At 37.9% G+C, this 25,869-nt stretch overlaps 2 protein-coding genes and 1 long non-coding RNA gene across 6 annotated transcripts in view; 1 reads left to right on the forward strand and 2 right to left on the reverse strand.

Moving 5' to 3' along the window:
* The window catches only part of Noa36 (zinc finger protein 330 homolog Noa36), a 35,558-nt gene extending 24,153 nt beyond the window's left edge, over window positions 1-11,405 (reverse strand). The window contains exon 1 of the mRNA XM_067081855.1: window positions 11,203-11,405. The gene's annotated coding sequence lies outside the window, so the exon portion shown is untranslated. The remainder of the gene's footprint in view (window positions 1-11,202) is intronic.
* LOC136825433 (uncharacterized) lies at window positions 1,760-17,801 on the forward strand. 4 transcript variants are annotated; one of them, XM_067081856.1, is made up of 7 exons: window positions 1,927-2,166; window positions 10,824-10,942; window positions 11,315-11,407; window positions 12,360-12,401; window positions 14,450-14,515; window positions 15,904-15,951; window positions 16,821-17,801. In XM_067081856.1, the coding sequence occupies exons 1-7, from the start codon at window positions 2,116-2,118 to the stop codon at window positions 16,873-16,875; spliced, it is 474 nt and encodes a 157-aa protein (XP_066937957.1). In that variant the 5' UTR covers window positions 1,927-2,115; the 3' UTR covers window positions 16,876-17,801. The 4 variants fall into 4 exon arrangements, with proteins under 4 accessions (XP_066937958.1, XP_066937960.1, XP_066937961.1 ...); XM_067081857.1 differs by lacking the exon at window positions 12,360-12,401 and having other exon boundaries at window positions 1,760-2,166; XM_067081859.1 differs by lacking the exon at window positions 15,904-15,951 and having other exon boundaries at window positions 1,818-2,166.
* A 245-nt stretch (window positions 17,802-18,046) lies between these two features.
* On the reverse strand, window positions 18,047-25,869 carry LOC136825434 (uncharacterized). The gene is made up of 3 exons (XR_010849340.1): window positions 25,705-25,869; window positions 18,612-18,712; window positions 18,047-18,263 (listed from the first exon to the last, which is right to left on the reverse strand). It is a non-coding gene; the product is annotated as an uncharacterized lncRNA (long non-coding RNA).

The raw sequence follows: 25,869 nt of genomic DNA on the forward strand, positions 1-25,869 counted from the left end.
AATACTTTAATACCTCTTTACTTTATTTTCTCGCTAGTCTTTAATTTTAAACCAGAAGTTAATTCAATAATTTATTCAATCGACAAATTGTGTTTGCGCTATCTCATCATGCTAATTTGATAGCCAATCAACATTAATGATAAATATGATGGCACAACAGTCGCCATTCGATTGCACATGATAGAGTTACCTAAAAGAATTATTTGCACTCTCAACAATTTCATTACATTTTTATCTACTTATTTATTAATGTGTTGATTTATATATTTGTTCTAATAACCGATCTCATCTTTCTGTTTTTCCCGGTATCTTCTGTAACCTTCAAATGAACACCAGATTCTAAGGAAGCTCAAATTTCATGTCAGTGGCTACTGTGGGTCTGTTCCATATGAATAGGGGTTATGTTAATAATAATAATAATAATAATAATAATAATAATAATAATAATAATAATAATAATTTGTTTAACGTGCTTTTTCCCATTTTTCATACGGGGTAAGCACGATGCCTTCGTTGAAGGACTTTGATTTGGCGTTGGGGTAGGCCGTAGCCTCGATCGGCTGCCCTGCCTGACATCGCTTAGACCCCGGTAGCACATGTTGTATATGCATCGTGCCAAATCCCCAGCTCCCTTTCTCCCAGCAGCGAGGAGACGTGAGCGTTTAGGCCGACAGTTCGAGACGTGTGAGGTGTCTGTTAATAATAATAATGAACCAAACAAAAACATCTTTCAGTTTTCTTCTGAAGATGGAAAGAGAAACCCACAAGATTCTTGTGTATAACTTGTTTACTGGTAAATATTTACATATTACTTTGATCTTGAGCACTTTCAGGTCCTAACTGTGACCCTTTTTCAAGAGATGAGGTAGTCAGGCTGGTTCAAGGCCCAGCAATCTTCTCAAATAATAAATAATGTTAAATAATAATAATAATAATAATAATCCAAGTTTTCTTATGGATATCAGTAAAAGACATTCCTATAAGGAAGCGGTTATCTCATGGAGGAATTTAAGGATTAATGCAAAATACGATTACGAAAAACTGTGAAGGAACAGGAAATAAGTCAGTTCAGAGAGGCAGCAGGAGCAGTGCAAAAGGCGGGAAATGAAAGAGAGAGGCAAGTTGGAATGAATAATTGGAAATGGGAAGGAAAATGTGTGTTACCCAACTTCGAAGGATGGAGAGTGATAAGGGGAAAACAAAAGCATGAAGAGATTTCAAAGGTTTTGCTGAAGAGGGAATGGAACAACCATTAAATGTCTAAGTTATGAGTCCTCATGAATTCTGTGAACGTCTGTTCAACAATGTATCTCAATCTGAAACTAATCCTTCAGTTAATACTATATAAAATTGCCTTCCTGTATAATATATATATATATATATATATATATATATATATATATATATATATATATATATATATATATATATATATATATCTTATGTGTGGGCATTGCCTTGGCCTAGTGAGCAATTTACATCAACATATTTGTTCATGTAGTCTGGTATTTCTCCAAAGTTCGTTTGCAGTGACTGGCAAGTTTCTAAGTAACATTGAGCAATTCGTAACAATATATGCGTAATATCACGCATATCCCGTGAATATTCACGGCATTAGCTAAGAGGTGTGCCGCAGAAATATAACTCGATAATGCAATCCCGGGGATCGGCTCCTCTTCATGAGGTTCAACGTAACTCATATCACCGCCTGTCATACCTGCGTAATCATTGTGGGCTGATATCACCGCTTCAGATAAGAGATAAGGCGAAAAAAAGTGACCCAAAATGTGTAACAACGTCCGTGCAATTTTGCCCCCATTCTACGCTGGGCATTAGTTTCATTCTCGCGTGCCCGGCGGCCAAGAGAGATCGAGGAATTCCGTCTGTTCGGTTATCGGGGGGGAATTGTTGAATTCGGTGGCAGCCATTTTGGATTGTGGACAACGCCAGTTCGGAAGGAGGCGGTGCTGGCCATCTTCAGTTGTGGCCCCTGTGAAGAACGGAAAAGACGCTGGTCTAGGAAGGAATTTAGGAAAAGAACGAAAGCTATTTTGAAGTTCTAGGGTTCTTCGACATCGCCTGTCACTCGTGATTCTGCTTTAGACCTCTGCCAAGATGATCAAATATCTCTTCTTGCTTCTTGCTTGCCTAACAGGAGGCACCCTGGTAAGAAACCCTTACACGTCATTTGTTCATGCAAGATACGACACAGTGGGGGAGTTCGCTCTGATTTTGGTTCTAAATATCTTTGTTAGAGTTTGTATTGATAATGTGCTCTCAAATTACACTTTATAAATACATATGTAAGCCTAGGCATCAGTGGATTCAGTAGTATGTCAGTTTTTGGTGTAGTTAAAAGGATAAAGTGCCGCAGTTTCGTCAGTGCGATGAGTTGCCAATCTTTGCTGTACTATGCCATTCACGTTTCGATTCTAAACTTTCTACGATTAACGATAAAAATGGCCTTCGTGATCATCATTCGGTCAGCTAGCTAGTGAGCTCACCAATGGCTGTGAAATTTCAATTAGACTAATGTTTAAAGTAACTGCCCTGAGCAATTGAACCCGTCTTTTGCGTATACATACATATTCAAGCATACATAAGTCTCGTGACAGAAAAAGGATACATGTATAGTATACGCCTCCTCTCAGAAGATTTCTAAGCTCTTCTTTTAAAAATGACGAGAGAAATGAAAACAGGGTGTTGTATCCCGAGCCTTTTGCCCAGAGAAGAAGACTACGAGACAGAGAACCGTTCGTGAGGAGGAATGGAGCAAAGAATAATGTCAGAAATGAGGCGAATGTCATGCTAGGGTTGCCCCTCATGAGGTTCCGTCAACAACAAATAATAACGCTTTTGGAGAGAGAGAGAGAGAGAGAGAGAGAGAGAGAGAGAGAGAGAGAGATCATTCTTGTGATTTGCTTGTCTGAGCAACTACCCGATTCATTCATTTGTTCTTGTGTTTATTGGTCTGTTCACAGTATCTTTGTTTTCGATGTAACTGCTTCTCTGTGCATAGTCACATTATCAGCATATTTGAATATGAATGTATAGAAGGCAATATTGGCATTTTAATTCGATATAACGCGTCCCAAAAATATTCTGGTGTTCGTTATGACAATCACACGCGCAAGCGCATATACTATAATATATATATATATATATATATATATATATATATATATATATATATATATATATATATATATATATATATATATATATATATATATATGGACTTATAGTTTAGTTTATGAGCGTTAACAATACAAAGAAAAACAAAACCCAGGGAGATATTAACAACTATACAAAATGTAGCTGTATTGATATCAATTGGTCTACAGATATTTAATTTACAATACCGTATTACTGCATCATCAGCAGCTGTATTGTGCAAGAAAAACAAAAACGTGATATCAGCGATTTTCGCCAAAACACCAGTCATGGAAATACACTGGTGATGACTATGTAACAGAAACTAATAGGACAAGAAATTAAATTTTTTGTGTGCAATGTTTATAACGCGAAGTCTCGAGCTCATGTCTAGAAGAGTGACACCGTAAGTGAAATATAACGTTAATTGACGTTTGACGGATTAAGTTCTGCTCTGAATTTGATGTATGATGATACGATCAATGAAAAGGTAGTTGGAGTAGTTGGACAGCAAGACTGAAGGAAGGAAGGAAGGAATACAGAATCTAGGCCAAGGCCAAGCACTGGGACCTATGAGGCCATTTCAGCGCTGAAACGGAAACGGACAACAAGAAGGTTTGAAAGCTGTAACGGGAGGAAAACCTTCCAGTTGCACTATGCAACAATTGCTAAGAAGGGTGGAAAGTCAGAGGGAAGAAAGAGAATAAGAACGAAGGTTTAGTAAAAGGAATGAATGGGGTTGCAGCTAGAGGCCGAAGGGACGCTGCAAATACCCTTAAGTAATACCTACAGTGCACCACGTGAGGTGCACTGACGACACTAAGCCCTCCCACTGTGGAGAGCAAGAATGAAGAAAGGAAGAGGGAATGGAGAGAAAGTAAAAGGATAAAAAGCGGACACAGCTAAGGGCCGAAGGGACGCTGCAAACACCCTTAGGTACTCCGCTCTGAATTTATCCCCTTATCAAGAGTAGCTATAGTTTATGGCTGGCTTACGAGGTCACTGCTATTGTGTAACTCGCATTCCTTGAATCGTCTGATAAAATTATCGGTACAATGGAAGTCATAAACTTGTTACCATTAGGATTTTTTTATCATTGTGAAGTGGAGTGGAGTATAATATTTAGGCCAAAGGCCCAGTGCTAGGACCCATGAGGTCACTCAGCGCTGAAAGGGAAACCGGGAGCAAAAAGGTTTAAAAGTTGTAACAGGAGGAAAACCTCAAAGCAGTTGCACTATGAAACAACTGTTAGGATAGGGTTGAGGAAAGTAAGATGGAAGAAAGAGAATATGAACGGAGGTACGGTAAAATGAATGAAAGGGATCGCAGCTAGGGGCCGATAGGACGCTGCAAAGAACCTTAAGTAATGCCTACTGTGCACCCCATGAGGAGCACTGACGGCACTAGCCCCCTACAGGGTTTTTATTATTTTACTTGTCCTTCCACATCCACTGGTATAAGAAAATATTGGAAGACCGATTGAGAAGTATTTTTTGAGGAAGAAATATCATCGAGGAAATAAATAAATTTTTGGAGGCTACATAAATGGCAGTGACAACCAGTTTAAACCTCCTTCCACCATCATCTAGTGACAAATATTTGTATAATAGGCAACATACATTCGCAGAGCATCATATTGCAGATTATTTGCAATAACATAGTTCATTAAACTGACACTTTACAAATGAGGAATTTTCAGAAATAAAGAAAAATTATGCCTCAGACAAAAGACAGCAATAATATGCAACACTCTTCAAGAATAATTATGTCCCTTCATATACTTGTAGATGGTTGTGGAAACTAATAAATGACTAAAAAAAGCTCCGTCATATTCTCAGCTTGTATGTGATAATAAACATTGTACAGATATATAAACACAACATGTACAGTAGTATTGGTTGTCAACTTTTGAGCTGGCGGTATATATCCACAGCCGATATCAATGAAGCCGTTATCGTGCTTCTGATTGGACGATGCATTTGAAGTGGGTGGCGATCAACTGAACTACCGCCAATCACGATCAGCTGCAATGATATCTGATACAGGTATTTTCCGTCACCTCAGACTAAAAAAAGGACTGTAATTAAGCAATGGAATAATCTTTCCATGAATTCCTGTATTCACCTGTGTGACTCATTGAGAGAGAGAGAGAGAGAGAGAGAGAGAGAGAGAGAGAGACTCATTTAGGTGAGGAACGAGAGGGTTAGACGTTCAGGATGACTACGAAATATGTCGCTGGGCAGGTATAATTTGGGGAAGACAAAATACAAAACAAGTGAAAAATGCGCTGAAGTTTCTTGGGAGCAATCGAGTTTTCTGTACAGCCGCTACAGCGTATAATCAAGGCCACCGAAAATAGATCTATCTTTCGGTGGTCTCGGTACAATGCTGCAGGATCCGCGACCCATGAAACTTTAACCACGGCCCGGTGGTGGCCTATCCTATATCGTTGCGAGAAGCAAGATTATGGCAAACTTTAACCTTAAGTAAAATGAAAACTACTGAGGAGGCTAGAGGGCTGCAATTTGGTATGTTTGATGTTTGGAGGGTGGACGATCAACATCCCAATTTGCAGCCCTCTAGCCTCAGTAATTTGTAAGATCTGAGGGCGGACAGAAAAAAGTGCGGACAGACAGACAAAGCCGGCACAATAGTTTTCTTTAACAGAAAACTAAAAAGGAGCAAATTACGAAATGCGTTAGACCGGAGTAAATCAGAAAAACTAAACCGTAAGGTGAAATTCTACCCCCAAAAAATCTGATGAAGACATATTGACAGCGCAAAGGAGAAAACAGAGAGGGGCCTAGTTCCTGAGGAAGAACTGTGAGCATGAATAAGAACCCGGGTAAACCGATCGGTTTCAGGAGGATGTATGTGTAGGTTTTTCTTCTTCTTCTTCTTCTTCTTCTTCTTCTTCTTCTTCTTCTTCTTCAGTGAACCGTGCTTCCAGGAACGCTGGAGATCATGAACTTCAACGAAGAGTGAATGGCGGCGGCTGAAGAAGATGAACATTTTGAAATTTAGAATTGATAAAAATGCTTTTTGGAGCGGGGAACTTACATTTATGTAGAGAAGATACACACACACACACACACACACACATATATATATATATATATATATATATATATATATATATATATATATATATATATATATATATATATATATATATATATATGTGTGTGTGTGTGTATATGTGTGTATATGTGTATATATATGTGTTTTGTGTGTGTGTGTATATATATATATATATATATATATATATATATATATATATATATATATATATATATATATATATATATATATATATATATATATATAATCATGAAGCTACAAATGTCGCTAATATCAAATTTACGCTGCCTCGGGAATATCCCCGATAGGGAATTATCACCGAAGGGGAATTTATAAGTGATACTTGGATCGGTACTGCCGAGTCTCAATCTCACAGCACAGATACTTATCCAGCGACTCCAGTCGATGCTCTACCCACTGAGCTATCAAGAGAGACTCCGCAGTACCAATCCAATTATCACTTATAAATTTCCCTTCGGTGATAATTCCCCATCGGGGATATTCCCAAGGCAGCGTGAATTTGATATTAAGCAACATTTGTAGCTTCATGATTGTATATAAATCACGGTGTGATAAAAAAATTTCATATATGTATATGTGTGTGTGTGTGTGAGCATGTGTGAATGTGCATTTGCCGAAAGTATAGTTGCAATTGGCTCCACGAGAAGAGGATTAAATTTCGACCTACCAAGGGGTTCACAACCATTCACTAGGCGTTTCTCTACCATGCGTCACAGTGTACCTGTATCCAGAACCATTGCCGCTTACTAGGGAGACAGCTCTCAGTATACAGACTGACCTGACATACCTGGTTGCCATTGGGTCCAGGAGAAGAGGATTAAATTTTGAACCCACCAAGGGGTTCACAACCACTGACTAGGCACTTCTCTACCATGTGTCACAGTGTACCTGTATCCAGAACCATTGCCGCTTACTAGGGAGACAGCCCTCAGTATACAGACTGACCTGACATACCTGTTTGCCATTGGCTCCACGAGAAGAGGATTAAATTCCGGCCTACCAAGAGGTTCACAACCATTCACTAGGCGCTTCTCTACCATGCGTCACAGTGTACCTGTATCCACAACCATTGCCGCTTACTAGGGAGACAGTTCTCAGTATACAGACTGACCTGACATACCTGTTTGCCATTGACCTCAAGAAAGAGGCTCACCTGTTAATCAGGAGGCATCTTCTCCCCCAGGGGTTCAGAACTCTTCTAGAACTTTGGCTATCTAGCATGAAGGTTTACATTTGATTAGCGCCATTTACGATTGATTGATTTATAGATTTTAGGCATACATGCCAAGCACTGGGGCAACTATACGGTCATTCAGTGCTGAAACGGAAACTGACAGTGAAAAAGTCTGAAAGGTGTAATAGGAGGAAAACCTCGCAGTTACACTATGAATCAATTGTTAGGAGAGGGTGGAAACTAAGATGGAAGAAAGGGAATATGAACGGAGATACAGTAAAAGGAATGAAAGAGGTTGCAGCTAGGGGCCAAAAGGACGCTGCAAAGAACCTGAAGCAATGCCTGCTCGGCATCGCATGAGGTGCACTGACGGCGCTACCCCCCCTACGGGACCGCCATTTATGAGCGATGTCAGACTCACCTTTCTAATTCCAAATTTGATGAGAAAATTTAATTTAATAAGAAAAATTAACAAAATAACTCTCAATGAATTAGTGATTTATATACGGTTTCTGATGCAGTTAAAATAAAGGGAAACATGGCAACTGCCTTGCCCCATCCACACACACACACACACACACACACACACACACACATATATATATATATATATATATATATATATATATATATATATATATATATATATTTAATACTCGCAAAGAAAGGTTAAATTCATATCTATCACTGAGAAAGCAAAACTCTTACATTTCTTACATCAATGGATATGACATCATTCCATCAGAATCTTAACGAAGTAACCAAACGCAGGGAGAATTTCAGGGCTGAAAAATACAATATTAGGACAAAAAACCTGATTGATACGACAGGACAGACTGGCAATCAGCATGGGTTATAATCTTATCTCTGGAAACAACTGAACATTGCTTTTGTTGGTTGCTCTTGTAACAGCAAGTATGTCATGAAAGCATACAGCTGAATGACAGAAAACTTTACAGTAATCTGTATCTTTTAATTTTGTTACAAAATGTGTTTAAGTGCATTGTATTTCGAACTGAGGTACAACTTAACCGTGCTATTTTAAATGTAGTTCATTACAGTGCTCCTTAAATCTGATTCTAGTATACGTATTAAAACGAATACTTTTCAGTCAAAACTGTTAAAACATTTTAAAACATGTTTGGTGTGGGTATATGTAAAGGTCATTTTAAAACATGTTTGGTGTGGGTAGTATAGGTGTTTTTGTCCAATAACCAGCCTTATAAACTCTCAACATACGGTACTTGTCTTTAAGATATCATTACTGTGAGTCACATGAATTTATCAAAATAAAAACTTGAATCATTTTGTGGTATTTACGGCATATCTAATCTCTTTCTTATCTGGAGCCGGGCTGAGCACCAACAAACAGTCCTCTGTATTCCCTAATAATCCAAAAAGGTCTCTTTTATCGAATTCAACTACGGTTGTGATAAGGAAAACGCCTTGTGTAACTCTGACCTGATCCGTTATTATTATTATTATTATTATTATTATTATTATTATTATTATTATTATTATTATTATTATTATTATTATTATTATCATTCAGAAGATAAACCCTATTGATAGGAGTAGAATAGAATATAAAAATTTAGGTCAAAGGGCAAGCACTGGGACCTGTGGGGTCATTCAGCTCTCAAACGGAAATTGAGTGTAAAAAGTTTGAAAGGTGTACCAGGAGGAAAACCTCGCAGTTGCAGTATGAATCAACTGTTAGGGGAGGGTGGAAAGTAAGATGGAAGAAAGAAAATATGAACGGGGATACAGTAAAAGGAAAGAAAGGGGTTTCAGCTGAGGGCAGAGGGGACGATGCAAAGAACGGCATGAGGTTCACTGACGCCACTACCCACCTACGGGGTAGACATCTAGTCGACAGTTTATGCTTCGATTCATGGGCCAGTGTGAAAGGGTTAGGTTTTAACAGCTAAGCGATGACAGGCAGGGCAGCCGATCGAGACTACATAGTCTACCCCAACGCCAAATCGAAGTCCAAAAAGAAGGCACTGTGCTTACCCCATACAAATGGGAAAACAAGCACGTTAAAAGAAGAAGAAGAAGAAGAAGAAGAAGAAGAAGAAGAAGCAGAGATGATAACATCCTTTTAAAATATCAAAAGCTGATTGCCTTCGAAAAGTCAAAATTCAGTTGGCCTCTCCTCGGTTTAGTTTGCATTTTTAGTTACCGCAAGAAATTTACCGATACCGTACGATAGGAAAACCCAGCGTCTTTGGCGATGCAAGGCTGAATAAGGCACGGCACTTGTTTATCATCTGACGCGATGTAAATATATATGTTTTAAAGGCGTCAAACGCCCCTTCATTTCCGCATTAATCACGCCATGTATATTACCCGTCATTATTTCATATTTTTTATGTATCTCTCCATACGCATTATTGTCCGGCCTTTCCGCCGGTGTATGTAACTACTCTGTACGCTTATTGTAACGCAAATTATCCTCATTTATATGTCATCTAACAAACACAAATCCTCGTCCAAATGCGTGACATGGAAGCCGCAGGTCGGTCACTTCCTTTCCGTCCGCATTCCTCATTGTATGCCTGGTGACCGAGAAATATCACTGGCATATCCATATCCTTAACTCACCTACTCATCAAAAAATGACTTATGGGCTGCCCTATGAGCAAGAGCCCGTGCTGGCATAAGGCCAGCTCAATAAAAAAACAAATAAATCGTACGGGCTGCTCTACGAGCAAGAGCCCGTGCTGGCACAAGGCCAGCTAAATCTGAAACAACAACAACGGAATAAATCGAAACCCCACCAGAATCGCTTTCATGCATCATAATAAAGTTTTCATGTAACCTAACCATTTCACAGACTCATCAACATGGAGTTACGGGCTGCTCTAGGAGCAAGAGCCCGTGCTGACACAAGGCCAGCTAAATCTGAAACAACAACAACAAATAAATCAGTTATACCAAGACCTGTCTTCTTAAACCTCACAATGTATGTATGTATGTATATATGTATTTAATATGAATAATATTATATATATAATATATATATATATATATATATATATATATATATATATATATATATATATATATATATGTGTGTGTGTGTGTGTGTGTGTGTGTGTGTGTGTGTGTGTGTGTGTGTGTGTGTGTATTACTCGTAAGTGTGTGAACAGTTACTAAATATATTTTTACCACAGTATATGGCAGATATTTCATTTTTGTTTGTGCATAATATATTGAAAAAAAGTCGACCTAATGAAAAAGTAATACTGAATAATGGAGTATTTCAAAACTGGTAGTTTTCCCACGCTGGAGTTCTTAAAAATACAGACATCTTTTTGCAGTTTTTTCTCTTAATATTTGCTGATGATGTTAGAGATAAAAAAGGCGTAATATAAATTGCTTATTTTAGGCAGCAAGTGATGAGGGTATTACCATAGAAACACAGCTATACATTGTGGCTGGAATATTAGGAGGGGCCTGCCTGCTTCTTACCATAGCCTGCATCTACAATTCAGTCACCATCATCAAGTAAGTGGATTTACTTTCGTTTTATGTCATTTCAATACAGCTTGTCTTATGAGGACTTAAAGATTACGTATAACGTCGTCACAAATAACTTATTGCAAATGTTCAGAGAATATCAAAAATATTATCCTAAACCTGAACATTAAGGCTTACATCTTCCATGAAAGGGGCACTTGTGTTGAAATTCCGTGTAATGATAACAATGAAAGTAACATATTAATATATAAAAGAGTAAGAATTTGAATCACACATTTAACACTCACTGACGATGTGGTTTCCTCCTCAGTAAAGCGGGGTTTGCTTCAAAAATACCCCTAAATAGGGGAATAAACTTTCTTTTAATCAGCTGTTTCAACTTGTGCGCTCTTCTAACAGCCTCCAGTCGAAGGTAGCTGTACTGCAAGCGGCAGGGGCAGCCACAGTAAAAGCAGTGGCCACCGCCGCCGAAAATTCTCCCACGACGTCCAAGTAAGTTTTCAGTGTTGAGTTTCGGAGGGTTTAGTAGTAGTAGTAGTAGATGGAGGTTCAGCCCATGTAACTGCTCTCAGTGTGCTTTCATCACACGGAGGTTAAGCCTTTGCAGCGGCTCTCAGAATACCCTCATCGCTGACGCCTTCCTTCGGATTTTATGTCGAAAGAAACATTCTTCTATGTAAAGGTTTTCTTTTGATGACAATGATGATTATGTGTAGTACTTTTAAATTTTGATTTTTGTTTTATACTCACTGAATAGATTAGTTTCCAAAAGCTGTTTTTAATAACCCTGCGCTAGTCCGGAGTAGATTAATTTCAATGTAGCTAGAGTTTATAAATTAAAATAGGAAAACAGATCTAAATACAAAAATCTTTAATAAAAGGAATATATCTCTTAATCATAAATTAAGTAAATTGCCTCGGGACTATGGATGCGATTTCCCTGTCCATCACTGTTTCTTAAATTAACGAACTTTCTCTCCTCGATAGGCGGGTCTCTCTTCACACCAGGGCTTAATCTAAATACGCTAATTTATATATATATATATATATATATATATATATATATATATATATATATATATATATATATATATATATATATATATATTTGCTGGTTCTGGCTTTTTTCGGGCCATATTCAAAGAGCGAAAAAAAAGTACATCCGGTCCGGTAGGCATTAGTTAGAAGCAATACTACACTACTCTCACTGCTTCATTTGTCATCGACTGCAGACTAACGAAGGGGAAAAAGACAGAACACTCTCGTGTATTTAATAATTTCAGGTTACTAAGCCTAATCTCTCATTGATTTTCTCTAGCTAAAAAATACTGTTTTGACATTTAATTTCTAAATGTGTATTTTGATTCTTTAGATAATATAGATAGAATTTACAGCAAGATGTTTTCTGTAAATACCAGACTGTAATACTAACAACTTTATGCAGAAAATTCCCAGACTACGAGGCCAATGGCTTACCAGGAGACAGGTAGGCTATGTTTCCACAGTTGAAAAGACTTGATTTGAATGTGGGTTGCTTGTGTGTTTGTGTGTGTGTGTGTGTGTGTGTTGTGTGTGTGAGAGAGAGAGAGAGAGAGAGAGAGAGAGAGAGAGAGAGAGAGAGAGAGAGAGAGAGAGACTTGGCGGAGAATTCTTTTTCAAATAAGAGAGAATTGAAGCTTTCAAACGCAAATGAGGATACTGCATTTACTTATGACATTAAGCACTACAGTAGATTTAACGCTGTTTGTGCGAAGAATAAAAATCTTGTAGCGTTATGTAGTATTGCCAATAAAAATTGTTTCTTAAGAGAGTTGAATAAATTAGGGTGCAGGGTAAGTTCTCAATGCGAGATACAATAGATGTAACGAGGAGAGAGAGAGAGAGAGAGAGAGAGAGAGAGAGAGAGAGAGAGAGAGAGAGAGAGAGAGAGAGAGAGAGAGAGAGAGTCCGTACAACTTTCAATCCAGCCTCTCCTCAAGACTGGAAATTATCATCGAAGATGAATGTGTGGGTAAGTGTCTACCAGACCCAGTAAGCCGTGAAAGACTAAGAGCAAGCTATCTTAATAGTTCACAAAAGGGACCTATGATTCCAAGAATTTCCTTCACGACAAAATACCAATAAAGATATGACAAGGGTGATAGTAATGATTGATAGAGATAGCCTTTGTATCAAGGGTGTGGGTGTCTGTGTGTGTGCGTATGTATGAGAGAGAGAGAGAGAGAGAGAGAGAGAGAGAGAGAGAGAGAGAGAGAGAGAGAGAGAGAGAGAGAGAGAGAGAGCATTTACAAGGTTACAGTGTAAAATATATATAAACAGTTTTGCAGACGGACATTGCACGTATGTGTGACTGTACAACTAAACCAATATTTATTTTCACGCTTTGATCGCTTGTGCTTTCTGTGAATGCCGTTGTTTGCTTTACGTAAGCAAAATCTTCGGTAAGTACAGTACTAAACGCACAAAAGCTTGACTTCATTTAAACAATATCTACGGTGAGTATAACTTAAGATACAAAGCTTAGCTAATTTACGTTTCCCAAAATCATGTACGCATGATAGCTGTTATTCAGACATAAAAGAAAAAGGATACCTGATATTGCACTGCAATAAAATAAACATGAGATGCTTTTGTAAATATATAATCCTGATTGGTACCTGCTGAAGACCTTCTTGTGCTTGCTTGTTCTTGAGTGTATAGATTAAATTCTGGTAAAAGAAATTCTGATAAGAAACCCAGTCAGATAAGGAATGTTCACTGACAGAATGTGACATCTTTGTCACTCAGCTCCATTTAAATGCGTTTGATTTACAGAATTCACTCAGCTCTTATTGCTAATATTGTTGTTTGTTTATCGGGTTCCTACGTAATTTGTTAATTTATCTGTTTTTCTAATAACTGATCTCCTATTTCTGCATTTCTCAGTACCTTCTGCTTCTTCTTTCGAATGAACACCATATTCTTTGGAAGATTGAATTTCAAGTCAATGGCCCTGTGGGCTTGTTCCATATGAATAGGGTTCATCTTCTGAATAATAATAATAATAATAATTTAAACCAAGTATTGTCTCGCCTATCCACGCATTGCTTTGATGTGAAAAAATTTATATTATTAGTATATTATTTACCGCGGTGTACATTTAAAATTAATTTTGTTTAAACGTGCGCATCAGCGCTCAACGAGAGTTTATCAGTTTGTTTTCCTCTGTGTTTGTGCTTCTAACAAGGACAGGTATCTTTACCTCTCTGTGTTCAAAGCAATATGATTTTGGTTTTTAAATAGCCTTGAGTTAAATTAACAATGTTAGTTTCCAAATTACAAATGTGTTGCTGTCTCTCTTTTTACTCACGCACACCTTCAAACTTCAGATAACTTTGCATTAAAACAAAAACATTGCACGAATATGGACAATTTTCGCATGAAAACGGATAACAACTCACTTTAGCATTGATAAACAATTGTGCGTCAAATCCATCCATCGTCTGTTACATAAGTCAGACTCCCATTTACTATCAGAAATCCTTCAACTTTCAGAGACCCTTACTCAGCAAGAGACGACCCATACCGAAGGCAGGACTCCAGAGGCTACAGAATGGAGAGGTAAGGAAATAGTCAGAGTTCGGTGCATGAACAACTTCCTTGCACGTAGCCTCGTGAGACGTTTGATTGCGTAGCTTGTGGTATGTTTGTTGTGGTTATGTTCCGTGTTACGTATTATTCCATAAAATACATCGAGCTAAGAGATGCAGAGTACGGCGGACATAATAATATCTAGGTAAGCAAAAAGAATTTCATTGACAAAAAACTGCATTTAAATAATCATTATTACCATATCACTACAAACTCGGAACAGAGAACTGGATTTAAGAGACGAAAAACTGGACAAACAATATAAGTATATCGACGTGCGTGTTTGAATGATGCATGGAGGACTGTAAAACTGACTTGACTTTTGTTTATGTTCTGTCAAAAACAGATGGACTAGATCTGAAGTGTGAGCTTCAACTGTTAAAGTTGTAAATTAGGCTAGACTCTGTTCAAGATTTATAATGATCGGCTGATTAAATAATAAATTATCTTGGTGTCACAACGACAAAGGTCACCTACTGATGACAGTGATAGGTAAATACAGATAGACTTATTTATAATAATGGTCTTTTAGGGGAAGTTGGTGAAAAGTGGTTGGTACAAGAGAGTATCCCAGAAAAATAATGATTCTGAGATTTGCATTGGTAAGTTTCCTCATTATAAAACGTTTGGTGTGGTTTTTAGCTTGTGTTTTGAAGCTTTATGTTTTGGGAAACTGGTACGGTCTTTTAGAAAATCTATTGTTATCCAGGGAATTTGAATGTTGTGTGTGCAGCCAAACTGGACTACTTTTTCGGTACTGATATTTTATGTACAACCGTTTTATTGCTGACATTCTGTCGCGTCTTTAGTTGTTGGTGGACACGTTGCACAAACTCTGTATGTATTCGTTATATTTGCATTTTACAACACATCTTGCAACTCAAAAGCCGAAAGTGTAGAAATTACTTTATACTGATGTGACAACACTAACAGAGTGGTATATAAATAGTTCATTGTTATTTGTACAATGTGACTGAATGCATAATATGAACATTGTTTTAAGTTGTTGAGTTTAAAGACATTACTTTTTTTACTTTGTTTTTGTTCATCTTAACAGTTACTCTTTAATGGAATAAAGTATCAGAATGAACCTAGTAGAAGTACTAGCTGATGAAACGTGGGCCATTTTAAAGCAGAGTTGACTTGGGTAAACTTTTACAAGCAAAGGGCAAGGTATTCGTGCTTGGCAATTATCTGTTGGGATGTTTAAGCGGAATGAATTGGGGGAAAGCATGCTTGAAGCCTTCTGCACCTTATTTTGGGGTGGCAAATCTCTTGGGGGTGAATTTTCCAAAGCAGAAGCCTGTGTGTAGTTGTCCTTTAATCTGTCCGTTCTCGCTTTTTTCTTCATTGCGCAGGGTGAACCCTTACTACGAAGATTACCGCAACAGCAGACCTCATGGATTGTAAGTATGAACTGCCCGCATGTGGTATTTTCACTTGGAGTTCGTGTGTCTTGATTCCTCCTTACACAAATTTAGTTAAATAACTGTTATTCCTCTTTAAGTACTTTAATTTCCTTTGTGCTCTGTCCTCCCACCCTCGCCTTTCATCAAGTTATTCCTGGTTTTCTAAAACGTACCTCTCTTCTTGTGCATGATTTTGGGTGGTTCATTCCTGTAAAATTCGACCTGATTTTAAACTATTTCCTGTTAGTTGTACCGAGTATCGAACTGCCCTTTCGTTTTGCATACTCTAGGTAGTACCTACTGTACCCTATTAATTCCTCTTGAATCGTTTCCTCTCGGCTGAAAAGTGTGCACGTTATCGGCCCTTACTGTTACAAAGACATTATAAAAAACAGTAGCCTACTTTCTTCCCAGATAACCTGGCAACTGCTGTCAGGTCCTTGCGGCTAGCTGTTCACTGCTAGTTACGTTTCGCCCGATTTCTACAACCTTGTCTGTTTTAACAGACGGGTTTACACTTTCCTCATCTGCTATAATGCACCATTTTACCCCTTCCTTCTTCAGACATGGAGTATAAATGGACATAGATGGGTCATTCTCTCACACGCTGGTCAAGCCCCTTGACCAAATTATTTTTCAATATATGTTCACAACGTACCTCTTGCTGAAATTCAATTAAATAATTCTAATGGTTTTTGAACTGCAAAAATTCAAAAGCATTACCATCACATTTTCTCTTGTACTCATAAGAGAGAAAACCTTCAGTTATTTTTGCCGAATGTGTTCTTTGTTAGAACTGAAATATGCTTCTATTTATGAGTGGCAATAAAGTGACAGTACTAACATTAAGATTCTATTGATTTCAGGCAACCCTCAAGAGGCTACCAAGAAGACAGAAGACCTCCTTCAAGCTATTACTAAGCCATTCCACCCATAGGTGACACTGGCCATCAACATTCACCTAGTGGATTTTAGACAGTGCATGAAAATTCATTCTTCATTTACATCAGCCTCTGTGAATTCTTATGATAGATGATAAGCAATTTTTTTTTCTTACGTAATGGTTCATGTCAGTAGGTAACATTACATACAGCTGTTTTCAATATTTGTTACAAAAGTCATCTGGACTGCACAGCTACAGATACTTCAATTAAAAAACAATTCTGAGTTACGGCATAAGAGCAAAGAATTGCCTCTATGTTCAAATACAGTACAGTAGTTCATTATGATGCTAATTCAATTTTTCACAAGGAATAGGTATGTCAGTTTACTGAGAACTAAATTGCTAAAGAAAATGCCATCTTCTACATTGACACAAAGAGCGAAGAGTTTTAGATTACTTAGAAGTATTAGTTTCCCTGAAGTAGTCAGTATTTTTTTTATAATCCTCTGAAACCCATCATCACTGGTAGTAGATGGCAACTAGCAGTAATGTTGTCTGGATTACAAATAGGAAATTTTCCTTTTAACTCCTTATGATATCTGTATTGTCATCATACCCAGTTCAAACCTCACTTTCTTAATCTTAGAATAATATATAAATGCTTTAGTAAAGCTGACCTCCTGAAGGCTAGTATTAAATGGTGCCACAGATACTTTGTTGTAAAATACCATGAGTAAAAACAAAACCAATCACATGTTAATATATGAAACAAATTTAGCTCAATTTCAAGTGTCAGCAGCTTCTGGGGAATACTATAAAGTTATATGTATTTAGCTACAGGGGATAATTTCTGGGATACAGTTCTTATGTTGTGGTTGTAATTTGCAAAACTTAATTTCAGTGTGTTTTAAGGACAGTAAGTACCAAAGTTGTATTGTAATCACAAAATAAATCCTTTCAAAGGCATTAGTTTTCATACTCCAAAGTGATACATGTTTTGTGTTGGCACCTTCAGTCTAACTGAGAACCACTTCCACTTGCCCAAGGCTCGTAACTTTTGTCGCAAACACAGAAGAGAGCAGCTCTGGCTGTTCAACTTGAACTTTTTCTCATTCCATTTCTCACATCAAGTTAAGAACAAATCATTTGGGCCTGTCTATGAATGCTTCAGTTGTCTGGCTGTTTTAAACATGATGAAAAACTACCTCATATATATATCAAAAATTTTAATTTATAATTTTAATATTACATTCTTTTTTATGACATAAATGAGGTCATTTAGATCAGGTCATCCCTTCATTGGTTTTGACATCAATATTACCAATTATAAGAATTACCTTCGGTAATTTATTATAATTCCTTGTGCTTTATGCTGAATGATCTTCCAAAAACATGACAGTGTTGTACTGACTCAGCTCACCTGAAACTGAAAAGACTGAAATTAACATACAGCAATAACTAATGTTAACGAGTCACATCTCATGATGAAAATCTGTGTTATCTAGCATGAATAAAAGAAAAATATTTTCAAACTATGCATCAAGTAATAAATCAACATTTCAGAACTTTGTCACAATTTAGCTCTTTTTATTGTGCTACCGTTTCTCTGAATCCCAAAATATCTCACAACAGAGTTCAGAAAAACAATCGTAAATCAACCATGTGCTGAAATGAGCCTAACTTTCTGAAATAAACACAATTTAAGGATGCCTGGATCACTTAATTTCCACTGTCAAGAATTGTCCACTCACATTTTTTTATAATTTTTGCTTACCTTCATCCTACTGAGGATTTGGGTTTAAGACATCAAATCCCACAAAATCATTTGCAGTTTTTACTCCAACAATAAAGAATATAACACTTTTCACGACTGACCTGCAAAATATATAAAGCAAAATTAACTATTATCAAAAGGTTAAGTCATTTATGCACTTTAACCATAGTTTCAGCAATTAGACTACGTGACCTATTACTGAAAACATGTCTTTCACAAAACACTAAGGGCTTGGAAAATTATGAGCAGGACTACAGGCTATTATACATTCTTAGCTAAACTTAAAATGGAAGGGGTCAGATTATTGTAGAAATGGAGTTAGTAAAGATATTGATCTTTGCTAGACCATTTCTCTTAAATAATGTATTTTAGTCATGTCCATAGCAACAGATATAAATGGATTTAAGTCCTGTTTTAAATGGGCTACAAATCTGCAGAAGACCTCCAACATGTTTTATTAAATTTTTGTATGACACAGATGACTTACTAAGATGTATTACCCTCATGGTTGAAACCTAGTTCTACCAAGAACACATGTAACTGTGCTTCGAATTCTGACTCCCCAATCAAATTCATAGCCCTACCTCTTATTACAGCAGTTCTGAAATTAGTTTTGCCTGACTAATGAAATAGTTCATGCTTCATTTAATTATTCAGATACATTAATTATTCAGATACAGCTCTGCCCATATATCCTTACCATCAATGTGTTCCAATTTCATACCATACCTTACCTATCAATTTACTTTTGTTACACTACTGATCAGTAAAACAGGAAGATTCCTTACAGTAATTTATCTTGTATTCTTGCTCAAGGTAAGGAGGTAACTCAAAGTGTGAATTATGAGGTAAACTCTAGATGATATTAATGATTCTTTGCAGCATCCTTTCTAAGGCCCGTCTAGAAATATGACTTGACTGTCTCGTTAACATAGGCTAACTAAAATAAGCATAACGGTCTGTTACTAAAAAGAACTGTACTCTGTGGGATACTGAACTGCTTTAGTTTTTATACTGCTGTATCCAATTTGTGTGATTAGCAGAAACATAACAGACTAAAAGGTTTGTGAAGTGTAAGGACCTGGTGACCTAGGTTATATTAGGTGGGATGGGGGGATCAATGGGGAGGAAGCTCCCTCTGTCCGGGTAAGGATCTGTGTCTTAGGTTAGGTTAAGTATAGATGAGTTAGGTTGCAACACTATTTATCTAAATTGACAGAGCTCCAGTTAGGTTAAACAGGGGGTCCAGGGAGGCTGAAACCTCCTTGACCAGGTAGGGGCCAGATACTCTTGGTCAGGTTCCACTGGAATATATTCCTGAATTTCACCCTAACCCCAAAAACCCATTTCCCTCTAAGGTTTCCCACACTTTTAAGATATGAGGGACATCCAGTATCAGATTTAAAGAGTTGTTAACGAACTATGTCTGAAACTTTCAAACAGAAAAATTGCTTACTCAACTTCAGGTTATGATTATGGCCTTAAGTAGCTCTGACTCCTTACTCTGTACAGCAAGTGGCCAGAGAAACTAATCTGGGGAGTCCTGCCCCCTAGCTAGGTCAGGGCACACGGTCAAGGTTATGTTAGGCTAAGGTAAGTCTGGTTAGGTCATAGTAGGCCTAACTCTGAAATGCCTATGAGGCCTACAGCAGCCTGACTCCTTACTCTGCATTCACTTAGCCTAGCCTATCAAGCACTCACTACACAACAGATCGAGTATAGCCTGTACTTTTAATTTCCTATGGAATTGGAATACAAAATTTAGGCCAAAGGCCAAGCACTATGACCGGTAGAACCATAGGGTTGCTCTGCATCGGGATTTACCTTGGAAATTGATTTTTCCTGTAGTATTTTGATTGCTTATTAACAATTTACCGTTATTTTTTGGCGGTAGACTATAATTAACCTGTAAATAATATCAGAACTGATATGTTTTTGTATACTGCCCATCCTGGAATGCTATTGCCCCTGTGCAGTGTTACAGGGGAGGTTTTGGTAAAAAGTGGAATTTCCTTCACGGGGGGGTTCCAGGGGATCTGGCTCCCAGCTAAGTAACACGGCCTGCTAAGTTAGGTTAGGTTAGGGTACGTTAGGTTAGTGTAGTTCCTTTTATAATAGGTTTCCTTAGCCCAACTCTTCTTGAACATATGGCTCCCTAATGACTTGCGCATGCGCGGAACCATTCCATATGATAACAACATGGAAGTCCGTGTGGAGTTACCCTGTAGTTTTACCCTACGACCTATGAGGTCATTCAGCACTGAAAATGATGTTAAAACAATTGTTAGGTGAGAATGGAAAGTACGATTGAAGAAACAGAATATGAATGGAGGTATAGTTTAGAGGAATGAATGGAGTTGCAGCTAGGGGCCTAAGGGACGTTGCAAAGAACCAAAGTAATGCCTACACTCCAACGCATGGTTAATTTCCTGTTTTGGTAATTCTAAGCCGCTGTCCGCTGGTGAGCTAGACTGTGGCAATTGGCGTTTCTATGTTATTTTACTTGCTTTACAAGAATTTAAAGTCATATTTTGTCGGCCGGCTATAAATATACCGTAATTGACCTTTGAAGACTACACGACTTAAGTACCTAACGGCGGGGTAGGTCTAAGCCGGCATTCCGTGACAAGCCCCCACCTCCCTCCATAACTAATCGGCAAAATTGTAACCAGTAAACACCTCTAGGGTGCGTTAGGTTGGTATTTTTAGGGGTTTACTGGTTACAATTTTGCCGTATTAGCTATGGAGGTGGGGGCTTGCCGCGGAATGCCGGCTTTAGACCTACCCCACGTTAGGTAATACAAGTCGTGTAGTCTTCAAAGGTCAATGACAGCTTAGTTACAGCCGGCCGACAAAATATTACTTTAAATTCTTCTAAAGGAAGTAAAATAACATAGGAAAACGTCAATTGCCATTAGGGTTGCCACCCGTTCTGTAAAATACAGATTCGTTCTGTATTTAAGAGTGAGATGCTGCGTTCTGTATTGAACCAATACAGAACGCCATTTGTTCTGTATTTGGCTGTCAGAACATCATTATTTTAAAATTACATTGGCATATTTTTCAATCAATCTTGCCAGACTGCAAAATTATGCTTTTGTCACTCACTGGTTGCCTTCGTGCGTGTAAAAATGCGGGATTAATGAGCGACGCGAGGTCTGTCTCGCACCTCCCTACTCAGCCATAACTCCCCACACACACACACCCCACCCCAGCACCAGCCTGGCCAGCGAGAGTAGGGCCGCGTGTCATGTTTTAGTACTCCGGTTGGCTATTAGATGAAATGACTACTTCTACAAGTTCCTCTGGCTCGGTCCGAGTCTATTCCTCCTACAAAGAAGCACAGGCGACTTCAAAATATCGAAATGAGTGGGAGACTGAGTATCCATGGCTCAGCAGTGTTGATAACAGTTTGAAAGCAAATTGTCGAATATGTCGAAGACAGTTTTCAGTTAGCAATGGTGGGTTAAGTGATGTGAAGCAGCATGCAAAGGAGACCAACACATCCGTTATGCCAAAAGTCAGAAGACTGAGACAGCTATCTCAAACTTTTTGGTTGCTGAGCGGTCAACAGATGCAGATTCGGTAGGCACAAAATCTTTAATAGTTTTGTTATTAGTTATCATATCATCCACACTTTGCATATTGTTTCTATATTCTTATGGTTATTTATTATTTTTTTAAATACAAAAACAATACTTTTCCCGAGTTTATTTTATATTCCAAAGAAAATAAAGATTATAATTCATTACAAAAGGAAAAAGTTGCTCACTTTCAAATATTATATATATATATATATATATATATATATATATATATATATATATATATATATATATATATATATATACATACCTACCTACCTACCTACCTACATACATACATACACACTATATATATATATATATATATATATATATATATATATATATATATATATATATATATATATACACGCACACACAAATATGCATACACACACATACACACAATATTTACCCAAATATTTTAATGGCAAAAGTAAGATGCTTAAAGAAGTTAAAGGTCAAAGTCAGCTTCGTTTTTTTTTTTTTTTGTTGATTACAGGAAATGACTGGTTAAGGCTGAAAGTCTGATTCATTAAATAAACCAAACGTGTTTGTCTATAAATAAACAGAGCCTTGAAAACTTATATGCCATGTGTGCAGCTTTGATACCAGGTAAAGCTCCGCGCCTATTTAATTATTTCAGTTATCATCTCCATGTTGTTCCTTCCAGAATTCAGAACCTCTTGATGTGGGTGGGGGGCTTAGGGGTAAGCAGCTGGGCTCTGATGGCTAGTGGATATTTTATTAATTTGGTCTTGGATCTTACTTGCTGATTCTACTAAATTTTGTCAGGCCTTTCTCTCCTACTGGCAATTTTTTTTCCTTTCTGCTAGGTGCTGAATAACCACAAGGTTCTTGCACCTGGTCCAATTGGCCAACTTTTCATACAAATAAATCATCATATTGATTGATTGTAATGTTTAACCAGCCAATTAAATTAGTACAACATGTAACAGTACTATATCCTCCTCTTATAGGTGACAGCTGGGGAGCTGGCCCATGTATACCACACTGTGAAGCACAATTTGAGTTACAATTCTGCAGACTGTGGACAGAAGCTATACCAGAAAATATTCAGGGACTCTAAAATAGGAAAGAAAATTTCGTGTGGAAGAACCAAAGCAGAGGCACTAGTAACAAATGTTCTTGCACCCAAGGCAGTGTGTGGCATAATCAATATTCTAACAGCTGGTCAGAAACCCTCCTATTTTGTATTCAGACAGATGTTTCCAACAAAGGAAACAGGAAAATGTTTCCTCTTGCAGTACAATACTTCACACCAGAGGATGGAGTCCAGAACAAGATAGTTGATTTTATAGAGAATCCTGACGAATCTGCTGAGGGATTGTGAGCTGTATTGTACATTCACTAGAGAAACTAGGCCTGTCATTGAATCAAGTGTCTGCCTTCAGTGCTGACAATACCAATGTGAATTATGGAATTCATAATTCTGTCTACACCAAATTGTGTAAGGCACAGAAGCATCTTCTTCAAAGGAAACTGCCATGCACACATAGTACATAACACAGTTAAACATGCATTGGACAACTTATCTGTAGACGTTGAGAACGTGGTGCTGAAGATATACAGTTTCTTCTCCTCTTCTGCAAAAAGGAGGGAATCCCTAAAGGAGTTTTGTGTATTCTGTGAAGTGGAATTCAGAGAAATGCTGCGTCACATCACAACCAGATGGCTGTCACTGAATCCAGCCATCTCCAGGGTTTTGCAAAGTTGGACTGCTCTGAAGTCATATTTTATCAGTCTTGGGAATGAATGTCCCAGGCAGATCAGAACCATACTGAAGCTTCCTTTGGATGCAGATGAGGTGAATGAACAAGAAGCAGACGTCATTCAAGTATACCTTCTTTTCTGTAACAACATATTGTCCATCTTTGAAGATGTCGTCAAGAAACTTGAAAAAACGAAACAACTGTCATTGACCTCTGCCCCATTATGAAGGCTTTCAGGAACAAGCTCATGCAAGAAGAAAGGATAGTTTCTATGGCTACCTGACAAAAGTAAAGCTGCAGCAGCTTTCTTCATCAGAAGCAAACACTGCAAACGCAGATTTTCAAGCATTCCTTAGTACTGCCATCACATATGTAGATAAGTGGTTTGACTTTTCAGAGGAAAATTGGCTGTCCTTCCTCCATCCTCTCTTACTCAAAACTGAGATACACTTTTCTGATATGGAGAAACTAGTTGAGAAACTCGAATTGATCACCAGACTCAGTGTCAACATGGATGAGCTGTATGATGAATTAACAGTTATTAATGTAATTCTGGAAAGGCTAAAGGAGGAGAAGACTGGAAGTCCAAAGACACAGCTGGCAGGTGGATGGCTGTCTTCCAAACCTCTGACCAGACTCCCCTCCCTAACATGCTGTGTGTCCTCTTACATACTGAGTGTGCCAGCTTCAACGGGTTATGTTGAAAGGATATTCTCAATTATGCAAAACAAGTGGACTGACACCAGGAATAGGTGCTCCATTGAGCTCATTAAATCCGAACTCCTTGTAACCCTTAATTTCGAACAGAGTTGTGCTGACTTTCTCACAACCATTGAGCAGGATAAAAGGCTTCTTGCTGCAGCAAGGAGCAACACAAAATATTCATGGAAAAAGTAGGAATCCTGGGAATGACCAACATGCTTGGTGTATTTCCTTGATTCACTGAAAGTTTGTATGATGTTACTTTTAAATGGCTATTTGTATTGTAGTTCAGCAGTGGGAATGAATCCTGTATTTTCTTTTGTATATTACTGAAAGAATAAAATAAACTTGAAGGTATATAATATAATATGATATTTTTCATTGTGTCACAGAATGTCATTTTGTTTTTATTTTCTATAGACTTGTCAGTTGTCACTTCAGTGATAATTGACAACCTCAAAGCAAGCTTCTAGTCCTCATCAAATATGAAACATCTCTTCCTCACCCTCATGTTAGCTGCACAAAGGCTTAGAATGCGCCAGAAATAGGACACATTTCAAAAATTTTCTTGGGAGCTCCCAGCACGACCCGAAACCCAGCTGAAAAGACTTGCTCCATTCGCCATAACTTTCCTCCTTATACAACTCCCGGTACTATATGTTCTGTATTTTTCTGAGCTCAAGGTGGCAACCCTAATTGCCATAGTCTAGCTCACCGCGGACAGCCGGCTTAGAATTACCCCTGTTTTTATATTAAGTTTTACTTGAGCTTGTGGCAGATTATAGTATAGCCTTGGGGTTCGCGAATTCCCTTGGGTACCGTTTAACAAACTAGAAGTGCACACTAGCGGACCCCATATCAATCCCAGCTTAAACCAATCTAGGCATCCATGCCTTACCTAAACTATTTTGAAGGAAATCATTTACAAATAAGGTAAATCTAAAGCACATACTCTTAAGGATCTAAAGACTATCTCTGCTACTACCCCAGGTTAGTGAGGTGACGGCAAATCTAGCGTGTAGTCACTCAGGCGTGCGGTAAGTTACCAATAAAAGTGATGTCTACACAACTCACCATTTAAAAGGGTCGTAGTACACACTTAGTACAGCTCCCTTAATCCCACCACGCTCTGGCCTTCGCGACTGGGGTGCTGATGGCATTAACTGGAACATTTTGTGAAATTTATATATATAACTTAACAACGCCGAGAATGGTCAACGAAAACACTGCAGACGAAGC

Source organism: Macrobrachium rosenbergii, chromosome 37, assembly GCF_040412425.1.
Source record: "Macrobrachium rosenbergii isolate ZJJX-2024 chromosome 37, ASM4041242v1, whole genome shotgun sequence".
NCBI classification, from domain to species: Eukaryota; Metazoa; Arthropoda; class Malacostraca; order Decapoda; family Palaemonidae; genus Macrobrachium; species Macrobrachium rosenbergii.